Source organism: Heterodontus francisci, chromosome 4 (assembly GCF_036365525.1).
Source record: "Heterodontus francisci isolate sHetFra1 chromosome 4, sHetFra1.hap1, whole genome shotgun sequence".
Lineage (NCBI taxonomy): Eukaryota > Metazoa > Chordata > Chondrichthyes > Heterodontiformes > Heterodontidae > Heterodontus > Heterodontus francisci.
In genome coordinates this window covers 47,043,915-47,067,501 of record NC_090374.1, presented here as the reverse complement: position 1 = coordinate 47,067,501, position 23,587 = coordinate 47,043,915, and the positions used below count along the sequence as shown (strand labels likewise).

Below are 23,587 nucleotides of genomic sequence, written 5' to 3'. Positions count from 1 at the left end.
AAGATGCATTTCTATGGTCAAGCCTGGTCCTTAATGGAGTGTTGGATTCTATAGCCTGGCTCACTAGCTACAGCGCTGAGGCCTGTTAAGTGTATACAGTTGAAATTAGATAACTGCATTTATAGAGCTGTGGGAGCAAGGAGAAGATTACATTCTCATTCATCTTAGCTATGTTGAGAAGTGAGGGGAAAAGAAGAGAAAAAAGAAATGGGCTTTGCTCGTTGCAGGATAACAAAAGGGTTTTTGTTTATGGTACTTTCCTTCTAATTTCACCCCCACCATCTCCCCCCTTCCCCCCCCCCCCACTTGTCTGGACTGATCTTCTAGCATCCTTCAGGTAAAGGGTGCCATTGGATCATCTGTTCCAGAACTCTGCTAATACTGCTCTAAACAAGAAGCCTAGAGGTGTCCAGCAATGTCCTGGAAAGACTGCTCTGGAGATGAAAGTCTTTCCAATTTTCTCTCCATGTGTCCAGGAGCCTCCCACTGTTATGACTGAAATCAGGGATTCAGTAAAATGTGAAGGTGGGGGGAGGGGGCGCAGCAGCTGAAGAGAGAAACGTGCACCCCATCAATTTCTAACATGACGAGCATTGCAAAGAAAGAATGTGCATTTATAGAGTGCCTTTCACATCCACCAAGTATCCCAAAGTGAAAGAAAGCCAGGCTTGCATTTAGAAAGCACCTTTCATAACCTCAGGATTTCCCAATGAAGTACTTTTGAAGTGTAGTCACTGTTCTATCACAAGAGACAAGACAGCCTATTTGCTCTTTCTGGAATCTTGCTGTGTGTAATGTGATGATGACCAGATAATGTGTTTAGTGATGTTGGTTGAAGAGTAAATATTGGTCAGGGCAGTGTTAGTCTTCAAACCTGTGCCATGGGATCTTTTACACCCACGTGAGGGGGAAACGGGGCCTCAGTTTAATGTCTCATTTGCAAGATGGCATGTTCAAAAGAGCAACACACCCTTGTGTTTCCCATCCAATGAATTACTTCAAAATGAGAGAAAATAGTTTTAAATTGGAAGGAAAATGGAGTTTAAACTGTGGTTAAAAAGTCAGTAACCAAATACTTTCAGCTGGACAGCCAATTCTTCCGCAAAACTAAGCTCTATATTTCAAACCCATAACCAGAATTACAATCGCTAAAAGGAAAATGACTTTCACTACAAATCAACAGATGCTAAAAACCTACCTAAGCAAGCATATACATTAATCTGGCTAAGAAACAACCCAGCATTGTTCACCAAGCAGGTCACTTACAGCACAGTCAACACTACTGTAATAAGATTAATTCACACATTCCTCAAACACTACGGAACTCAGCTGCTTAGCATTTCATAGTGATCATTTTTGTGACCCATTGTAGCTCTGCCACAACTCCCTATTTAGTTCTAAATTTCAAAATATTGATTATGACACCTCCTCCCATAAAAAACTTCACAACCGCTCTCCAGAATACATATATGGCTATTACGTGTACTATAAGGACATAGGATATAGTAGTAGGCCATATATCCTCTCGCGGCTGCTCCACCGTTCAATAAGATCATTGCTGAACTGCTACATCAACTCCCCTTCCCTGCGCTATCTTCATATTCCTTGATTCCCTTGGTGCCCAAAAGTCTATCAATCTCAGTCTTGAATATACTCTTCGACTGAGCATCTACAATCCACTGAGGTCGAGAATTCCAAGGATTCACAACTCTCTGTGCGAAGAAATTCCTCCTCATCTCAGTCTTAAATGATCGACCCCTTATCCAGAGACTATGATCCCTAGTTCTAGACTTTCTAGCCAGGGAAAACAGCCTTTCAGTATCTGTCCTGTCAAGCCCTCGAAGAATTATATATCTTTCAATGAGATTACCTCTCATTCTTCTAAACTCCAGAGAATATAGGTCCATTCTATTCAATCGCTTTGCAAAGACAGTCCTCTTATCTCAGAAATCAATTTAATAAACCTTCATTGCGCTCCCTTTAAGGCAAGTATATTCTTCCTTGGGCAAGGAGACCAAACCAGTACACATTACTCCAAGTGCAATCTCACCAAAGCCCTAAATAATTGCAGCAAGACTTCCTTACTCTTAAACTTATCACTTTTATGAGAAATGCAACGATGAAAAAAATACAAACTCAAACTGAAGAGTTAATAAAAATTGACTTTGCCTTTTTAAAAAACGTAGTGTCTCCTGACGATGCAGAGTGATCGCCGCATCATCAGTGTGTCCGAACATTTGACATCTTGCCTGTATGAGTCCACGTCAACGTCAACACATAATGATGTCAGACGTAATGATGTCCGAATGTTGCTTCACCCCTCAAGGGCTGCAATCGCTACCTCCATCCCCTCCAACAGTGCCATCCCCTCCAACAGTGCCTTGCTCCCACCCACAATTGGTGCCTCAATCGCTGCTTCTCTTCCCTACCCTCTCCTGCCATTCTCTCCCGCATCCATTTTGCCGCTCCCAACTCTTCGCCTCTCCATCCCGCTGCTCGCTTCCCACCTCACCGTTAGCACCCCACTTTGTTCCACCTCGCCCACCCCTTCTCTGGGCGGCAAGGTGGGGAGTGAGTGGCAGGGGGGCAACAGCGAGCAGACGGTGCGGGAGAGAATGGCAGGATGGAGCAGTCAGCAGTTGGGAGTGGCGGGATGAAGCGGCGTGAAGGCGGGCGCAGAGGGAGTGGGAAACTGAATGCAGCAATTGAAGCAGCGATCGCAGGTGGGAGTAGGGAACAGAAGCAGTGATCATGAGAGAGTACTGTTGAGGTGATGTGTGTGCAGGCAGCGATCGCGGCCATTGAGGGATGAGGGGGTTTGGGTTCAATTCTTCTTTTGTGTCAAATTGAGCAGCGCCATCTTTATTACTGGCAGCTGCCTGAGACATCGCAGTCAGTGATGTTTCAGTGGAAGAGGCTGCATTTGCACATGTGCTAGTACTACGCTACCTAGTGGTTACATTGTCAGCAAACACAGTCTTTTAAAAAATGGACAATGCTGTAAAAAATGGCTGCATGTGTATTTGAACATTGCCACACTGCCCGTTTAGATCAAAGGATGTCTAATCGGTTGATAGGTGTCAATTACACCCATCCTGAAACATTCCCGAATTGAATGGGTTCTTCTGAAACGAAGGAGGTGTGAGATAGCCAAATCCTGGGCCACAGTGCGGCACCACAGGGAGGGAAATCTACGTCTCCCAACAGAGGCAAGATGTAAGACCATTTTGACCTTAAAAGTAGCTCTTTGGAGAGAGACACCCAGAAAGAAGCATCACCAAAATGCTTGTCCAGCTAAGGGCTGGGAGAAAATCAGCAAGCCAATAAGGAGGCGCCCTGCTCTAAATTCTACATTTTTAATTTATGCAGCAGTAAATTGAAAGTGATCCTCGGTCTTCAAACTGAACTTTTCACCAAGAGAGAAACCTTCAAACACCTCAGGCCTGCAACCAACAAGAACTTGACTGCCGAAAGAATTGAACAGGTTTACTATGACTCCAGAAACCCTACCTCACCTGAAAACCTTTTCCTCTTTTGTAACATTTCCTCTCTAGCTGTCTCGTGTGTGAGAGAGTGTGAGAGTGAGTGTGTGAGTGTGAGACTGTGCGTGTGTGACTGTGAGTGTGTGAGTGCGCAGGCGAGTGACTGCGTGAGTGAATAAGCTTGCAACAGTTTCGGGATAAGGCATATTGCTCAATAAATAATTGATCTTCTGTTTTAAACCTAGAGGAAAACCTGTCGCTGTCTGTTTATTTGACAAATAAAACACAAAGAGGTTAAACCCAAATAAGGAAAAACACTTGCTGCGATCAGGTGGGAATTAAACAGTGGGAACCACCCACTTCCTTCACCACGTGACCATAACATACTTCAACCCCCTTCCATAAAGGCTAATATACTATTTGCCTTCCTAATTGCTCACTGTACTTTCATGTTAACTTCCTGTGATTAGTGTACATGGAAACTCAAATCCCTCTGCATACCAACATTTACTAGTCTGTCAACTTATAAAAAATATTCTCCTTTCCTATTCTTCCTTCCTAAGTGGTAATTTCAGATTTCACCATATTATACTCCATCTGCCACCTTCTTAACCAATCACTTAAAGAACCCAAATCCCTTTGTAACTTTTTTGCATCCTCCTCACAGCTTACTTTCCCACCTAGCAAACTTGAATCTATTACATTCAGTCTACTCATCTAATCCATTGATAAATTGTAAATAGCTGAGGACCAAGCACTGATCCCTGTGGCACTCCACTAGTTACACCCTGAAAATGACACTTTTATTCCGACTATGTTTTCTGTTGGTTAATCAATCCTCAATCCATGCTAATATATTACCCTCAATCCCATGAGCCCTAATCTAGTTAACAACCTCTTGTGTGGCATCTTATCGACTGCCTTCTGAAAATCCAAATATACTACATCCACTGGCTCCCCTTACCTACCTGGCTAGTTACATCCTCAAAAAACTCTATAGATTTATCAAACATGATTTCCCTTTCATAAGGCCATGTTACCTTTGCCTAATCATTGTGATTTTCCTAGTGGTCAACTGACACGTCCTTAACAGAATCTAGCTTTTTCCCTACTACTGAAGTCAGGCTAACTGTCCTGTAGTTCTGTATTTCCCTGTTTTCTCTCTCCCTTTCTTGAACAGCAGGGTAACATTTGCTACCTTTTAATTAACGGGGTTTGGTCTAGAATCTAAGGAATTGTAGAAGATCAAAGCTAATGCTTTTGCTATATCTGTAGCCACCTATTTTAAAACCCTAGTATGTCGGCCATCAGGTCTAGGGGATTTTGTCGGGTTTTATTCCCATTAATTTCTCCAGTACTTTTTCCTTTACTAATATTAACTACTTCAAGTTCTTCAGACTGACAGACCCTTGGATCCCCACAATTTCCATCTGTTTTTTGTTTCTTCTACTGTGAAGACAGACACAAAATATTTGTTTAATGTCTATGCCATTTCCTTACTCCTTATTATAATTTCTTCTGTCTCTGTCTCTAAAGGATCCGTGTTTACCTTTGTTAATCTCTTCCTTTCTACATAATTGTAAAAGTTCTTGCAATCAGTTTTTATATTTGCTAGAATTCCATCTCCTCCCTCTTTATCAATCATCCTTTGCTGATTTTTAAAACCCTCCCAATCCTCAGGATTACTAGTCTTTTGGCACCATTATAATCCTCTTCCTTTTCCTTAACTTCTCGAGTTATCCTGGGTTGGACTGCTTTTTCAGTGGAGGTTTTATTCCTCAAGGGGATGTCTGTTTATTGAGAATTATGAATTATTTCCTTAAATGTTTGCCATTGCTTATCTAGAGTCATATTTTATAATCTAATTTCCCAATCTACTTTATCCAACTTGCCCCTCAATACTCCATAACTGGCTTTGTTTAAATTTAAGACCCAATTTTGTACTTAACAACATCACTCTCAAACTTAACATGAAATTCTACCATAATTACTGCTCCCCACATGGTCTTTTACTATAGGATTACTGATTAACTCTATCTTATTACACAAAACTAGATCTAAAATAGCCCATTCCCTAGTTGGTCCCTCATTGTGTAAAAAGGCAACCAGATCAAGGATCCTATATTTTATACAGTAAAGATTTTAATTTCAGCATATTGCTTTCAAGTTGATCTGGATATATTTTTGGCTCTGATAAAGCCAAGAACTTACTTTTTTTTTATTCGTTCGTGGTATGTGAGCATTTGTTGCCCCTCCCTAATTGCTCTCAATGAGGTGATGGCAGACCACCTTCTTGAACTGCAGCAGTCCATGTGGTGTAGGTACACTCACACTTGTTTCTAAACATGAGCTATTCTAGAATTTGTCTTTCGATAAGTAGTTTAGCTAAGCCTAGTTTCCATTATTGTTCGCTGAGAATGCAGTAGTCTATGTATAGGTGGAATATACATCAAGTTTTCTATGTTCAGGCTCAGTAATGTCTGGCCGATGACTATTCAAAAAGCTTAACTTTTGAAAGTAAAATGGGTTCCTTCTGATAACTAATTATGTGGAAACATGTACGACTTTGAACCAAGTATTCTTTATTTATTGTCAGGCCACGAGCAACACTGACAAGGCTGTATTTACATCCCCCTCACTAGTACAGGTCAAGAACAGCATTGTCATGGGAACACTATCACTTCCAAGTCACACATCATCATAACTTGGACATATATTGTTGCTCCTTCACTGTCGCTGGGATTCCCTACTTAACCCTACCTACCAGCACCATGAGCACAAGGACCGCAATGGTTTAAGGCAAAGGCGCACCAGCACCTTTTCAAGGCAATAAATGTAACTTTGCTAATGTCTCCCATCGTCAAAGCAACAAAAATAAATAATTTACATTTAAGGAATAGAAGAGTATGTTGATAGGGTTAGATAAAGAGGGGTGGGAGGCAGCTCATGTGGACCAACTGGGGGGCTAAATAGCCTGTTTCTGTGTTGTAGACATGATGAAATGACAAAGTGCCACAAAAAGCAATGACCTGATAATCTATCTTTGTCCTATTAGTTGAGGGATAAATGTTAGCCAGGACCCCAGAATTGCCCATCTCTTCAAATAACGCCACAGGATCTTTTATATTCACCTAAGGGCAAGTGCAATCTTGGCTTAATGCCTTTTCTGAAAGACAGCAACTGTAACTGTGCAGGATTCTGTCAATACTGCAATGTTACATTCTGAAGTATCAGGAGAGGGGCTTGGAACCCATAATCTTCTGATTCAGAGGCAAGAGTACAATTGAGGCAATGCCAACATCAAGTAAAACTATTTGAATAGATGTAAGCCAGAAATTACTGGAATTCTAAGCTTGAAATAATAGGATCTCAACTGCAAAGCTCAGATCACAGCACAAAATTGCTGACAGTTTGCAACATTTCCTGGTGGTCTATGAGGATGGCTACTGCTGTGAGTTGGAAATATTGAAACATCAACACAAATGATGAGGCACAGAATGCTATTCTACAAATCTTACTCCCTCAAAACAGTACTAAATATTTCTAGCTCTGTAATTCTGGAAACAGGGTACCTGATGGTTTTCCACATGTCAAAGCCATCTAGTGGTTTGGTGCCATTAGTGGAACCTTTAGCCAAAGACACTAAAGTAGGCAGCCAGTCAGAGATGTGGATGAGTTCTCGATTAACTCTGCTCTTCTGCTTTAGCAGGGGGCTGGTGACGAAACCCACTCCACGGACACCTCCTTCCCATAGCGTCCACTTCCTTCCTCGTAGGGGCCAGTTATTTCCACCTTCCAAAGTCTGTCCTCCATTGTCTGAAAAAGCAGGGAAAAAAAAACATTGAAGTCCTGGATGCAAATTAAACCACTCCCTTTGTAATAATCATCCCATGACACAAAAGCACAATAGCACAGAATTAAATAAAACATGCAAGAAAGAAAGTGAAGTACTTGTTTAAATGAAAATAAAAATACTTGCATTAATATAGAGCCTTTCATGGGCACCAGACATCTCTTAGCGCTTTAGAGCCAATATGATACTTTCTGAAGTGTAGTCACTGTTGCAATGCAGGAAACATGGCAGCCAGTAAGCACACAGCAAACTTTCACAAACAGCAATGTGATCAGAGCCAGAAAATCTGCTTTTGTGATGTTGATTGAGAGATAAATATTGGCCAGGATACCAGGGATAACACTAAAATAAAAGCAAAATACTGCAGATGCTGGAAATCTGAAATAAAAACAAGAAATGCTGGAACCACTCAGCAGGTCTGGCAGCATCTGTGAAAAGAGAAGCAGAGTTAACGTTTCGGGTCAGTGACCCTTCATCGGAACTGACAAATATTAGAAAAGTCACCGGTTATAAGCAAGTGAGGTGGGGGTGGGGCAAGAGATAACAAAGGAGGTCTAGATTGGACCAGGCCACATAGCTGACCAAAAGGTCACGGAGCAAAGGCAAACAATATGTTAATGGTGTGTTGAAAGACACACTTTAGTACAGATTAGGTGTTAATACACTGAATATTGAACAGCAGCAAGTGCAAACCTGAAAAAAAACAGTGAGTATGCAAACTGAACAAACTAAGATGAAATGAAATAAATGCAAAAAAAAGATTGTAAAGAATGTCAAAAAAAGGAAGAAAAAATAACGAAAAATGAAAGTAAAATGGGGGGCTGTCATGCTCAAATTATTGAACTCAGTGTTCAGTCCGGCAGGCTGTAGTGTGCCTAATCGGTAGATGAGATGCGTTGATGTTCACTGGAACACTGCAGCAATCCTAGGATAGAGATGTGAGCATGAGAGCAGTGGGGAGTGTTGAAATGGCAAGCAACCGGAAGCTCAGGGTCCTGCTTGCGGGCTGAGCGGAGATGTTCCGCAAAGCGGTCACCCAGTCTGTGCTTGGTCTCCCCAATGTAGAGGAGACCACACTGTGAGCAGCGAATACAGTATACTACATTGAAAGAAGTGCAAGTTCTCTCAGGTCTAACCCCAACATGGTCATCAAACCTGCAGACAAGGGTGGTGCTGTTGTCGTATGGCGTACCGACCTCTACCTTGCAGAAGCTCAACGCCAACTCACGGACACTTCTTCCTACCTCCCTCTGGACCATGACCCCACCACCAAACATCAAGCCACCGTCCAAAGGACTGTCACTGACCTCATCTCCTCTGGAGATCTTCCCTCTACAGCTTCCAACCTCATAGTCCCACAACCCCGGATAGCCTGCTTCTACTTCCTTCCCAAAATCCACAAACAGGACTGTCCCGGCAGACCCATTGTGTCAGCCTGCTCCTGCCCCGGTGAACTTATTTCTTCCTATCTAGACTCTATCTTTTCTCCGCTGGTCCAGTCTCTTCCCACCTACATCCGTGACTCTTCTGACGCCTTACGTCATTTTGACAATTTCCAGTTTCCTGGTCCCAACCGCCTCCTCTTCACTATGGACGTCCAATCGCTCTACACCTCCATCCCCCACCAGGACGGTTTGAGGGCTCTCCGCTTCTTCCTGGAACAGAGGTCCAACCAGTCCCCATCCACCACCACCCTCCTCCGCCTGGCTGAACTTGTTCTCACATTGAACAACTTCTCCTTCAACTCCACGCACTTCCTTCAAGTAAAATGTGTCGCTATGGGTACCCGCATGGGTCCTAGTTATGCCTGTCTTTTTGTGGGATATGTCGAGCATTCTTTGTTCCAGTCCTACTCAGGCCCCCTCCTCCAAATCTTTTTCCGGTACATTGATGACTGTATCCGTGCCGTTTCCTGCTCCCGCCCCGAACTGGAAAACTTTATCAACTTTGCTTCCAATTTCCACCCTTCTCTCACCTTTACATGGTCCATCTCTGACACTTCCCTTCCCTTCCTCGACTTCTCTGTCTCCATCTCTGGGGATAGGTTGTCTACTAATATCCATTATAAGCCCACTGACTCCCACAGCTACCTCGACTACACTTCTTCACACCCTACCTCCTGTAAGGACTCCATTCCATTCTCCCAGTTTCTCCGTCTCCGACGCATCTGCTCTGATGATGCTACCTTCCATGACGGTGCTTCTGATATGACCTCCTTTTTCCTCAACCGAGGTTCTCCCCCCACTGTGGTTGACAGGGCCCTCAACTGTGTCCGGCCCATTCCCCGCACCTCTACCCTCACCCCTTCCCCTCCCTCCCAGAACCGTGACAGGGTTCCCCTTGTCCTCACTTTCCACCCCATCAGCCTCCATATCCAAAGGATCATCCTCCGCCATTTCCGCCACCTCCAGCGTGATGCCACTACCAGTCGCATCTTCCCCTCCCTTCCCCTGTCAGCATTCCGAAGGGATCGTTCCGTGTGACACCCTGGTCCACTCCTCCATTACCCCCACCACCTTGTCCCTGTCCCATGGCACCTTCCCATGCAATCGCAGGAGGTGTAATACCTGCCCATTTACTTCCTCTCTCCTCACTATCCCAGGCCCCAAACACTCCTTTCAGGTGAAGCAGCGATTTACTTGTACTTCTTTCAATGTAGTATACTGTATTCGCTGCTCACAGTGTGGTCTCCTCTACATTGGGGAGACCAAGCGCAGACTGGGTGACCGCTTTGCGGAACATCTCCGCTCAGTCCGCAAGCAGGACCCTGAGCTTCCGGTTGCTTGCCATTTCAATACTCCCCCCTGCTCTCATGCTCACATCTCTGTCCTGGGATTGCTGCAGTGTTCCAGTGAACATCAACGCAAGCTCGAGGAACAGCATCTCATCTACCGATTAGGCACACTACAGCCTGCCGGACTGAACATTGAGTTCAATAATTTCAGAGCATGACAGCCCCCCATTTTACTTTCATTTTTAGTTATTTTTTCTTCCTTTTTTTGACATTCTTTACAATCTTTTTTTTGCATTTATTTCATTTCATCTTAGTTTGTTCAGTTTGCTTACTCACTGTTTTTTTTCAGGTTTGCACTTGCTGCTGTTCAATATTCAGTGTATTAACACCTAATCTGTACTAAAGTGTGTCTTTCAACACACCATTAACATATTGTTTGCCTTTGCTCCGTGACCTTTTGGTCAGCTATGTGGCCTGGTCCAATCTAGACCTCCTTTGTTATCTCTTGCCCCACCCCCACCTCACTTGCTTATAACCGGTGACTTTTCTAATATTTGTCAGTTCCGATGAAGGGTCACTGACCCGAAACGTTAACTCTGCTTCTCTTTTCACAGATGCTGCCAGATCTGCTGAGTGGTTCCAGCATTTCTTGTTTTTATACCAGGGATAACGTCCCTGCTCTTCAATATACTGCCATGAGATCTTTTACATCCAACCAAGCAAGCAGATGCAGTCTTGATTTAACATTTCAGCTGAAGGACAGCACCTCCATCAGTGCAACACTCCCTCAGTACTGCACTGGAGTGTCAACCTTGATTTTTGCGCTCAAGCCCTGGAGTGGGACTTGAACTCAGAACCTTGTAACTCAGAGATGATTGTGTTACCAACTGAGCCACAGCTAACATACACCCATTCACAATTCTTCATTCAAATGCTGTTGATTCAAAGTTTCACTGCACTAAATCTCCACTCTACTGTTATTTATATTGCTCAATTCAAATTACTGGATAATTCAAATATCTTAGTACATAAGATATTTATGCATTAACATTCAAAGACTACCTATAATGCCTTTCACATCCCTGGGGCATCCCAAAGCACTCGGCATCCAAGGATTGCTTTTGAAATGTAGTCACTGTTATGTAGGCAGGTGTGGTATCCATATTACACACAGCAAGACCCCACAGAAAGCAAATGAGAGGAATGACCAGTTAATCTGTTTCTTGGTGCTGTTGGTTGAGTGAAGAATGTTGGCCAATATAGTGGGAGAGCTCTGTGGTCTTCTTGGAACACCACGGCATCTTTAATGTCCACCAGAGCAAGCAGATAGGGTCTCAGATTAACATCCCATCTGAACGCTCACCACCAACTCTTTCTACCCTTCCGCTGCCTCTGCGTTGTCAGGTTGCTGATTCGGCATTCAGTTCCAAATAAGCCACAATTTCCTCCATTTCAACATTGGGAGTCTGAAGCCATTGCCTTTGGCCTCTTCCGCGAACTCCATTCCCTTGCTACAGATTCCATTCCCTCGCTGGCTTCTGTCTCAGGCTAAACCGGACTGCAACTTTACCCTCGATTTGACCTCTAGCTGAGCTTTTAACTCAAAATCCTCTCTCGCACAAAGACACCTACTTCTGTCTCTGTAATATCACCCGTCTTTGCCCCTGCCTCGGCTTATCTGCTGCTGAAAAACCTCATCCATGATTTTGTTACCTCCAGACTCGACTATTCCAATACTCTTCTGGTTGGTCTCCCATCTTGCACCCTCCATAAACTTGAGCTCATACAAAACTTTGCTGCCATATTCTAACCCGCACTAAATCCCATTCACCCATCACCCCTGCTCTTGCTGACTCATATTGATTTTCTGTCCATCAAAACCTCAATTTTAAAATTCCTACCCTAATGCTCAACTCCCTCCTTGGCCTTGCCTGCCCTTATTTATGTAACCTGCTTCAATCCTATAACCCTCCAAGAACCCTGCACTCCAGGTGCATCTCCCAATTCTTTCGCTCTACCATTGGCAGCTGTGTCTTAAGGCGTCTAGATCCAAACTCTGGAATTCCCTTCTTAAACTTATGCATCACTCAACTCATTCTCTTCCTTTTAGTCACATCAGATTGCAAACATGTAACTGGACCAACCCAATTTCCCATCTATTTAATACATGCACATAGACAAATCTTCCAGGTGGAGGCAATGGATAGTGATCAGAAGCATGCACCTCAGTTGATTTTTCCCCCTTTATTAGCTCGGGACAGAGCCTGACTGTAATACACCTAGTGTCATCATGGTCAACCTCAGCTGACTTGGTGCAGAAGAGCATTCAAACTTGGAATCCGCTGCCTCCATGGCTAAATAACACTACATATTGAGCAATAAAGCTTTTTTTATTAAACATACCAATTTATTTTGTTTGAATTGTGACAGAAATCACACCTGCCAAATGGAAACACATTAATTTCGTCATATGGGACACGACTGAAACTTTTTTTTACTGGACATTGCACAGAACTTATTTTTACCAACCAACAGAACGGAGCGGCTGAAAACATGGTTGCACATTTGCATTCTGAGAGAGAGTAGAATAGAGAGGCAATGGAAGTGCTCACTGATTCAATTAACAAGACTGGTCTGGGCAACAGTGATGATCCGCATCTTGTCTTTAAGAGCCAGCACTCCACCCCCTACTGAATGTGTCTAGTAAGCTTTGAAGTCCAGCAAACCCAGCACCCACCCCCACCTCCCCAAGAACATGCTGGCCAACCTGGGGATTTTTTGAATTGTGCCTCACTGAAAGGTTAAGGGCCGACTGCAATTTGAAGACAAAAGGGAAGCAAGGTCTCTCTCTGTCTCTCTCTCTCTCTCTCTCGAGCAAAGTCCGAGGGACACACGGAAGCAGCTTAAGCCTCAGAATTGAGGATCTCTTCAGCCTTCTGGTACCAGAGGAGCAAGTTTGAAAGTGTGCATTGGGCCCCAGCGAGAACTACAGGACCACAATTCCAACCAAGGACTTTACAGCAAACTAAAGTAACTGAATTCCATTTACTACTCTAAACTCCCCCCCCACCCAATTCTTTCGCCCCCTCTGTATCTGCTTGTGTGTGTATGTTATCTCGTATGCAAGCTAGCATGGTTGCCTCATGTATTTCAGTAATTTTAACTGACTTAGAACGTTAAATGTAATGAACTTACATCTTTCTTGTTTAAACCTAAGAAAACCTGTCTGGTTGGTTCATTTACAATTAGAGAGCAATGAGCAAGGACTCACTGAGGTGAAGCTAAAAATACTGTGTTTTGAAAGTTAAACCCTGTTACGGCCGAACAAGGAAAGGGGCAAGAGGGGAGCCTGAGAACCCTTTCTCACACGGTCGTAACAGAAATTTGGGGGCTGGTGTCCAGATTGAACCCACAGACAAATGAGAAATTGGAAGCGAGAAATCAAATTGATCCCAATCAAAGAGAGAAAAGATTACAATACAGGCTTTCTTGTGGTTGTGTGTGCTAGAATACTAACACGTTCACGACTGAAGCCAGTAACTACCCAAGCCAGGGTGAAGTAACTTGGGGTAAGTTAAAGGCACTGTCCAAGGAAGAGTTAAGAAATATGGCTGAGCATCAAGACTAGATGTTACAAAGATAACAAAAAGACAAAACTAAAGGCTCTGCATGTGAATGCATGTAGCACTCATAATAAAGTAGACAAACTGAAAGAGCACATTGAAGTAAATAAATACGATCTGATAGCAATTATGGAGACATGGCTGCAGGATGACAAGGATTGGCTCCCCAATATTAAGGGGTATACAGCATTCAAGAAGAATAGCAAGCTAGGTACAGGCGGAGGGGTAGCACTGTTAATCAAGGATGGCACTGGTGCAGTAGAGATGACCTTGGTTCAGAATCGATTTGGGTGGAGATGAGGAATAGTAGGGGAAGGAAGTCACTAGTGGGAGTGGTCTACAGGTACCCTAACAGTAACCACAATGTAGGACAAAGTATTCAAGAAGAAATATTGGGTGTTTGTGATAAAGGGAAGGCAATAATCATGGGTGATTTTAATCTACATATAAACTGGAAAAATCAGATTGGCAATAGTAGCCTGGATGAGGAGCTCGTGGAATCCTTTTGAGAAGGTTTCTTGCAACAGCACGTGCTGGAACCAACCAGACAGCAGGTTATATTAGACTTGGTATTGTGTAACATGACAGGATTAATTAATGACCTCAGAATAAAGGCACCTCAAGGTAGCAGTGACCACAATATGATTGAATTTTACATCCAGTTTGAAAGAGAGAGGAATGGGTCTAAAACTAGTATTTTAAACTTAAATAAGGGCAACTATGTGGGCATGAAAGCTGAGCTAGCTGAAGTGAACTGGGTTACTAGCTAGGAAATAGATCAATAGAGAATCAGTGGTGGACATTTAAGGGGATATTTCAGAAAACTCAGAAGTATATTCCTACTATAAAGAAAAGTTCTAAGGGGAGGACCCACCATCCATGGTTAACTAAAGAAGTTAAGGAAAGCAACAAACTTAAGGAAAAAGCATATAATTGTACAAAGATGAGTGGCAGGTCAGATGATTGGTCAGAATATACAGAATGGCAGAGAATGACTAAACAGTTAATCAGGAGAAAGAAATTAGAGTATGAGAGGAAGCTAGCTAGAAATGTAAAAATGGATAGCAAGAGTTTTTACAGGTATTTAAAAAGGAAAAGAGTAAGTAAAATGAATGTTGGTCCTCTAGAGAGTGAGAATGGCAAGTTAATACTAGATAATAAGGAAATGGCGGATGAAATGAACAAATATTTTGCTTCTATCTTCACAATAGAGGATACTAAAAACATTCCAGTAATAGCTATAAATCAGGAGGTGGAAGGAAGAGAGGAACTTGCTGAAATCATCACCAGGGAAGCGGTATTGATCAAACTAATGCAGCTGCGGGATGACAAGTCCCCGGGTCCTGATGGGCTTCATCCTAGGGTCTTAAAAGAGGTGGCTAATGAGGTAGTAGATGCGTTGGTGTAATTTTCCAAAATTTGCTCGATTCTGGAAAGGTTCTATCAGACTGGATAGTAGTAAATATATCCCCTCTATTCAAGAAGGACAGGGGAGTGGGGGGGGGATGAGGCAGTAAACAGGTAACTATGGGCCAGTTAGCTTGACATCTGTCGTGGGGAAGATGTTAGAATCGATCATTAAGGAGGCTATAGTTGGGCACTTAGAAAAACTCAAGATAATCAGGAATAGTCAGCATGGTTTTGAGAAAGGGAAATCATATTTAACCAACTTACTGGAGTTCTTTGAAGGAATAACATGTGCTGTGGATAAAGGGGAGCCTGTTGACCTACTGTCCTTAGATTTCCTGAAGGCATTTGACAAGGTGCCACATAAAAGGTTAGTGCGCAAAGTAGGAGCTCATGGTGTAGGGGTAACATATTAGCATGAATAGAAGATTGGCTGGCTGGCAGAAAACAGATTGTATGCATAAATGGGCCCTTTTCTGATTGGCAGGATGTGATGAGTGGAGTCCCACAGGGGTCTGTGCTGGGGCCTCAGCTTTTTACAATTTATATCAATGATTTAGATGAGGGGAGCGATGGCTTGGTAGCTAAATTTGCAGATAACACAAAGATAGGTAGAAAAGTATGTTGTGAAGAGAAATAAGGAAGTCGCAGACTGATATAGATAGATTGAGTGAGTGGGCAGAAATCTGGCAGGAAGAATAAAAAAAGCAGAGTATTTCTTAAACGGGGAATGACTGCCGAATTACGAGGTGCAGAGGGATCTAAGTGTTCTAGTGCATGAGTCACAAAAGGTTAGTACGCAGGTACAGCAAGTAATAAAGAAGCTAATGGAATGCTATCCTTTATTACGAGAGGAATTGAAAATAAAAGTAAGGATGGTATGCTTCGATTATATAGGGCATTGGTGAGACCACATCTCGACTACTGTGTGCAGTTTTAGTCTCCTTATTTAAGAAAGGATGTGAATGCACTGGAGGCAGTTCAGAGGAGGTTTACTAGATTGATACATGGAATGAGCAGGTTGTTTTATGAGGAAAGGTTGGACAGACTGGGCTTGTTTTGACTGGGGTTTAGAAGAGTGAGGGGAGACTTGATTGAAGTATATAAGATCCTGAACGGTCTTCTCGGGGTGAGTGTGGAGCGGATGCTTCCTCTTGTGGGGGAGTCCAGAACTAGGGGGCACTGTCTGAAAATTAGGGATCGCCCTTTTAGGACAGAGACGAGGAGAATTTTTTCTCTGAAGGTTGTGCGACTTTGTAATTCTCTGCCTCAGAAGGTGGTGGAGGCGGGGTCATTGAATAGTTTTAAGGCGGAGTTAGATAGATTCTTGTTAGGCAAGGGAATCAAAGATTATCGGGGGTAAATGGGAGTGTAGAATTCGAGACAGTAACAGATCAGCAATGATCTTATTAAATGGCAGAGCAGGCTCGACGGGCTGAATGGCCTACTTCTGTTCCTAATCCGTATGGTCGTATGATCACTTTCCATGCCAAAGCTAGGAAATCGGAACTCCTAAGACTAGTGGCCAACCATTTTTCCCTCCAATCCGAAGAATCAGAGGCAGGGTTAGAATTCGAGTCAGACAGGGTAATATTGGCACAGATACAATTGGTACAGAGGAAACTTGAATTAGAAGACAAGGAAAGCAAGAGAGAGAAAAGGGGAGAGAGAGAGAGAGAGAGAGAGAAAGAAAGAGAGAGAGAAACCTCCGAAAGGAAGAGGAGGAAAGACAGCTGAGGAGGCTTGAGTTAGCTAGGGGGTGATAGAGTAAGCCCAGTGACAGCATGGAGAATACAAGTTAAGTGGGGCTGTGTGCTGAGTTTGTATAATTTTCAAATTGATTCCAAAATTCAATCAGGGAGACGTAGAAGCATTTTTTGTATCTTTTGAGAAACTTGCAAGGCCGTTAAAATGGCCAGCTGAGAACTGGACTCTACTGCTACAATTCAAGCTCATAGGCAAAGCCCATGAGGTTTACTCTTTGTTGCCAGATGAGAGTTCATCAAATTATGAACTGACAAAACAAATGCTATCCTTGGGGCATATGAGCTCATACCGGAAGCCTACTGCCAGAAGTTCCAAACCCTCAGGAAACAAGCTGATCAAACTTACTTGGAGTTTCAGAGGAGTAAGCAGCTGGCTTTTGACCAGTGGTTGAGGGCTCTTAAAGTGCAGCCCATCTATGAAAACCTCAGAGAGGTAATTCTCCTCGAGGAATTTAAAAACTCTCTCCCCCTCTCCATAAAGACACACGTGGAGGAACAAAAAGTACATAGAGTGAGGCAAGCCTTCTTTCTGGCTGATGAGTTTGCTCTAATATACAAGTCGCTTCCCCAGGGGAAAACCTTTCCTAGTCACCTACACATATCCGTAAAGGACAAAGAGTGGGAAGGTGAGAGGAGCCCAAGCAGTCCTGGGAGAGAGAAAAAATTTGGACACACAGGGGGCCCTTCTCCAGCCAAAAAGGATAGTGCCTTAAGTAGGAGTGAGACCCGGAGGCCTATGTGCTTACATTGTAATAAGGCAGGTCACCTAAGAGCTGACTGTTGGAAACTAAGGGGAAAGCCTTTAGGGTTAATCAGGGCACACCTGCTCAGTGAAGGAGAAGGGACCCAGATGGAAAGCACAGCAGAACAAGCTGTGGCTTTGACTGCAGCAGCAGTAAGACCCAAAAAAATACTACTGTGGGTGCAGGAAAATTAAATGAGATCCCCGAAGGTCATCAGAATTTTGTATCTGAAGGAAGAGTAACCCCATACCCCTCGAGTGGGGCAAGCCAAGTCCATAGTAATCTTGAGGGACAGAGGGGCCACCAGATCCCTTTTGCTGGGAAAAGGCCTGACCTTTCCCCCAAAGAGTGCAGTAAACACCAGAATGTTAGTGAACGCTATTGGAGGGCAGTGTATGCCCATACCTTTACACCGGGTGCACTTGGAGTGCGACCTAGTTTCGGGACTGGTAACCGTAGGGATTGTCCCTAGTTTGCCTGTGGATGGGGTTGACCTACTCCTAGGTAACGATCTGGTAGGGGCGAAGGTGGTAGCTTGCCCAGTAGTGATAGAGAGACCGAAGGAATAAAAACAAGAAATGCTGGAAATACTCAGCAGGTCTGGCAGCATCTGTGGAGAGAGAAGCAGAGTTAATGCTTCAGGTCAGTGACCCTTCTTCAGAACTGGCAAATATTAGAAATGTGAAAGGTTATAAGCAAGTAAAGCGAAGGTGGAGCAAGAGATAACAAAGGAAAAGGTGTAGATAGGACAAGGTGACAGAATAGTTGACTAGAAGGTCGTGGAGCAAAGGCAAACAATACATTAATGATGTGTTGAAAGACAAAGCATTAGTACAGATAGGGTGTCAACGGACTGAAAATTGAACAGCCGCAAGTACAAACATGAAAAAAAAGTGGGTAAGCAAACTGAACAAACTAAGATGAAATAAAATAGAATAAACACAAAAAAATATATAAAAAAAGAAGAAAAAAAATAACTAAAAATAAAAGTAAAATGGGGGGCTCGTCATGCTCTGAAATTATTGAACTCAATGTTCAGTCCGGCAGGCTGTAGTGTGCCTAATCGGTAAATGAGATGCTGTTCCTTAAACTTGCGTTGATGTTCACTGGAACACTGCAGCAATCCGAGGACAGAGATGTGAGCATGAGAGCAGGGGGGAGTGTTGAAATGGCAAGCAACCGGAAGCTCAGGGTCCTGCTTGCAGTCACCCAGTCTGCGTTTGGTCTCCCCAGTGTAGAGGAGACCACACTGTGAGTAGCGAATACAGTATACTACATTGAAAGAAGTACAAGTAAATCGCTGCTTCACCTGAAAGGAGTGTTTGGGGCCTGGGATAGTGAGGAGAGAGGAGGTAAATGGGCAGTTATTACACATGCTGCGATTTAAAAAAAAAATTCATTCATGGGATGTGGGCGACGCTGGCCAGGCCAGCATTTATTGCCCATCCCTAATTGCCCTTGAGAAGGTGGTGGTGAGCTGCCTTCTTGAACCGCTGCAGTCCATGTGGGGTAGGTATGCCCACAGTGCTGTTAGGAAGGGAGTTCCAGGATTTTGACCCAGCGACAGTGAAGGAACGGCGATATAGTTCCAAGTCAGGATGGTGTGTGACTTGGAGGGGAACTTGCAGGTGGTGGTGTTCCCATGCATTTGCTGCCCTTGTCCTTCTAGTTGGTAGAGGTGATTGCAGGGGAAGGTGCCATGGGAAGGGGACGAGGTAGTGGGGGTAATGGAGGAGTGGACCAGGGTGTCACAGAGGGAATGATCCCTTTGGAATGCTGACAGGGGAAGGGAGGGGAAGATGCGTTTGGTAGTGGCATCACGCTGGAGGTAGCGGAAATGGCGGAGGATGATCCTTTGGATATGGAGACTGATGCAGTGGAAAGTGAGGACAAGGGAACCCTGTCGCGGTTCTGGGAGGGAGGGGAAGGAGTGAGGGTAGAAGTGTGGGAAATAGGCCGGATACGGTTGAGGGCCCTGTCAACCACAGTGGGGGGGGGGGAATTCTCGGTTGAGGAAAAAGGATGGCATATCAGAAGCGCTGTCATGGAAGGTAGCGTCATCAGAGCTGTTGCGACTGAGATGGAGAAACTAGGAGAATGGAATGGAGTCCTTACAGGAGGCTGGGTGTGAAGAAGTGTAGTCGAGGTAGCTGTGGGAGTCAGTGGGCTTATAATGGATATTAGTAGACAGCCTGTCCTCAGAGATGGAGATAGAGAAGTTGAGGAAGGGAAGGGTAGTGTCGGAGATGGATCATGTAAAAGTGAGAGAAGGATGGAAATTAGAAACAAAGTTGATAAAGTTTTCCAGTTCAGGGTGGGAGCAGGAAATGGCACCGACACCGACACAGTCATCAATGTACCGTAAAATGTGTTGGGGGAGGGGGCCTGAGCAGGACTGGAACAAGGAATGTTTGACATATACCACAATAAGACAGGCATAACTAGGATGCATGCAGGTACCCATAGCAACACCTTTTACTTGAAGAAAGTGAGTGGAGTTGAAGGAGAAGTTGTTCAATGTGAGAACAAGTTCAGCCAGGCAGAGGAGGGTGGTGGTGGATGGGAACTGGTTGGCCTCTGTTCAAGGAAGAAGCGGAGAGCCCTCAAACCGTCCTGGTGGGGGATGGAGGTGTAGAGAGACTGGACGTCCATACTGAAGAGGAGGCGGCTGGGGCCAGGAAACTGGAAATTGTCAAAATGACGTAAGGCGTCAGAAGAGTCATGGATGTAGGTGGGAAGAGACTGGACCAGGGGAGAAAAGATAGAGTCAATATAGGAAGAAATAAGTTCACCGGGGCAGGAGCAGGCTGACACAATGGGTCTGCCGGGACAGTCCTGTTTGTGGATTTTGGGAAGGAGGTAGAAGCGGGCTGTCCGGGTTGTGGAACTATGAGGTTGGAAGCTGTAGAGGGAAGATCTCCAGAGGAGATGAAGTCAGTGACAGTCCTGTGGATAGTAGCTTGATGTTCGGTGGTGGGGTCATGGTCCAGAGGGAGGTAAGAAGCGTCTGAGACTTGGCGCTGAGCCTCTGCAAGGTAGAGGTCAGTACGCCATACAACAACAGCACCACCCTTGTTTACAGGTTTGATGACCATGTCAGGGTTAGACCTGAGAGAACGGAGTGCCTCAAATTCAGAGGGGGACAGGTTAGAGTGAGTGAGGGGGACAGAGAAATTGAGATGACCAATGTCTTGCCGACAGTTTTCAATGAAAAGTTCAAGGGCGGGTAAGAGGCCAAGGGGTCCAGGTAGAGGGAGAATGCTGGAGGTGGATGAATGGGTCTACTGATCGGGGGAAGGACTCCTGGTCAAAGAAGTGAGCCCGGAGGCGGAGGCGACAGAAGAAGAGCTCAATGTCATGCCGAGCACGAAATTCATTGAGGTGGGGGCGTAACCACCGAGACCGAAGGAGGTCAAGGACAGAGGGCAGTGGCAGGAGACGGTTCCCTGCAGTTCCCCTGAATGTGTAGTGAATCAGGCCATGACCAACCCAGCTTCCCCAGAGGAGACTGAATTGGCACTGCAGGCAGATGAGCATGAGGTCTGTCTGTCTGAAACTTTCTTTGGAAAGTTAGAGGACCAAGGGAATGAATTAAATGAATCTTCCCTAGCTGTGGCTCAGTGAGCCCACCCAGTACTCAGAGAGTTAGCACAGGCTGCCCAGTCTTAAATGGAAGCAGAGGGAGTCCCTGATTGCTACTGTTTAAAGAATGAGGTGCTGATGAGGAAGTGGAGTTCTCCTCACAGACCTGAAGACAAAGAGTGGACAGTGGTTCACCAGGTAGTGGTGCCGCAGAGGTACTGGAGATAAATATTAAGAATGGCCATGAGATTACAGTGGCTGTACAGGTCAGTATATGAAAAACCAAAGCCCGCATAAGACAGCAGTTTGACTGGCCAAAACGTCACAAAGATGAGGTGGAGTACTGTAGGAGTTGCCACATGTGCTGGCTGTGTTTGCTGACAACACAACCACTAGGTGGCGCAGCACTTGCACATGTGCAAATACAGCCTCACGCACTGAAACGTCACTGTCTGTGACATTTTTGGCAGCTGCCAGTAGTAAAGATGGCGCAGCTCAACTTATCACAAAAACAAAAACAAATGAAACTCAAATCCCCAGTAGCTGCGAATGCCGTCTCCAGGCCACCCACAACAGTACCCCACTCCCGCGCTTCTCTTCGCCGCCGTCTCCTGTGCCCGTCTACTCACCGCTTGCTTCCCCTTAGCCACTTCCCACCCCCACCCCCCCCACCCTCGCCGCGCCACTTCCTCCCCTTGGTTCTGCTGCTCACTCCTTCCCATCCCCTGCCTATTTTGGCACTCTCTCTTTCCCCTGCTTCCTCCGTGCGGGGGAGAGAGAGACGGCGAGTGCAGAAGTGAGGAGGAAGCGGGGAGCAGAGGCAAAGCAGTGGAGAGGCAGGGAGCGAGTGGCCCACAGGTAGGTGGTGGGGTGGGTGGTGAAGCGGGGAAGTGAGTGGTGAGGAGACATTGCAGTACGTGAATGACATTTTTGTGCGCATGCGTGAATTAGTCCTCGCAAGTCGGGTGCTGACGTAGCCTGCGCATGCGCAGCACCATACAGACAGCAAGAATCCATAACCCTGTTATGGCCAAATCAGAAAAGGGGCAAGAGGGGAGCCCGAGACCCTTTCCTCACCCGGTTGTAACTGGACCTTTAGCTTTCTCGTGCTTGCCCCTTCACGAGTGTGGAGCCCTCCTGTTACAGAATAGGCCGAATCATGAGTTTGCTGTGTGAGAATAATTGCAGGTGTGAGCATCATAACACTGTGTTACTGTCAAAATAACGAAGATTGTATCTCACAACTGAAGCATTTTTGTCCGTAACAGATTACTTGGTTTCTTATTTGCTGGTCACAGTAAAAATGGGTGAAAATGAGGTAGGACTTTAACGTTAGCTGATGCATCCATCTGCAGGGAGTATAATTATGGTCTGGTATGCCAAATGCATTAATATGTGACTAGAGTTCATTCCTGTCAAGCAAAAGGGGGTTTAACATGTTAATATTTGTTAAGTGCAGAGCTTTGGTGCTATTCTGTCCAAAGTAACAATCTCATGCAGCTGACGAGAGAAGTGAAAGTTCTGTAACTGCAGATTGATCAAAGTATTGGGAAAGGATTAATGGGTCTGGTCGTCCCATTCAATTCAAACATCCTTTATGACTGACATCCCAAGGGATGTTTTTAAAGGATTTTGTTTTGATTGGCAGCTGAGTTGGACAAATATGTAGTTTTAACGTCCTTTGTTCCAGGATTTCTTCCTAAGAATTTGTTATTCTTAATGCTTAATTGCAGAGAGAGAGAGAGAGAGAGTCTGGAGCCAGTGGTGATACAGGACTAGTCAGAGACTTCAAGGTAGCACTTTGCTATACAAGTGTGTGACCATAATTTAAGGGCCATTTTGTTTCGAGGGTTAGCACAGGAAAAGCATCTTTGCTGTTTTTGACAGAGAGAATTGTAAAGGTTGTAATTACTACAGGACATACTGTTTGTACTGAATATTGTTCATTTGTCCACACTCAACATATTCATTTATAGTTTCAGCTGCAGTTTGATAACATTTACATTTTACTGCTTGCCAAAGATGAAAAGCTCTTGTGGTATCACAATTCATTTCAATTATCATCAGGATTCTCTGTTGCCGAGTATCAGTACATTTATCTGAATATTGGGCAAATAAAGGCACACTGACTTGTCTGCAGCATGAGGTTCACAGGTAGGAGTCTGGTGACGATCAACCCAAGGAGAATATCGAGCTCAAAAATCCAAAATAGCAATTGAGAGCAGTTCCTGCACTTCTTCCTCCACCCCCAACTCCAAGTCTCGGGAGATATTGTTCTTTAGTGATTATAGCAACACATGACCAGCAGAAAGTTTCGTTTAACCCAGCACAGACTCAGTTATTCACTGCCCAATTTGTTACGAGAATCCAGTGAGAAATACTTTTGAACATGTGGAT

At 44.5% G+C, this 23,587-nt stretch overlaps 1 protein-coding gene across 1 annotated transcript in view; it reads right to left on the bottom strand.

Annotated features, from left to right (window-relative positions):
- arsb (arylsulfatase B) overlaps positions 1-23,587 on the bottom strand; it is a 130,690-nt gene that overhangs the window by 33,278 nt on the left and 73,825 nt on the right. Inside the window, exon 5 of the mRNA XM_068029465.1 lies at positions 7,055-7,298. Within this exon, the coding sequence (XP_067885566.1) occupies positions 7,055-7,298 (244 nt within the window). The remainder of the gene's footprint in view (positions 1-7,054; positions 7,299-23,587) is intronic.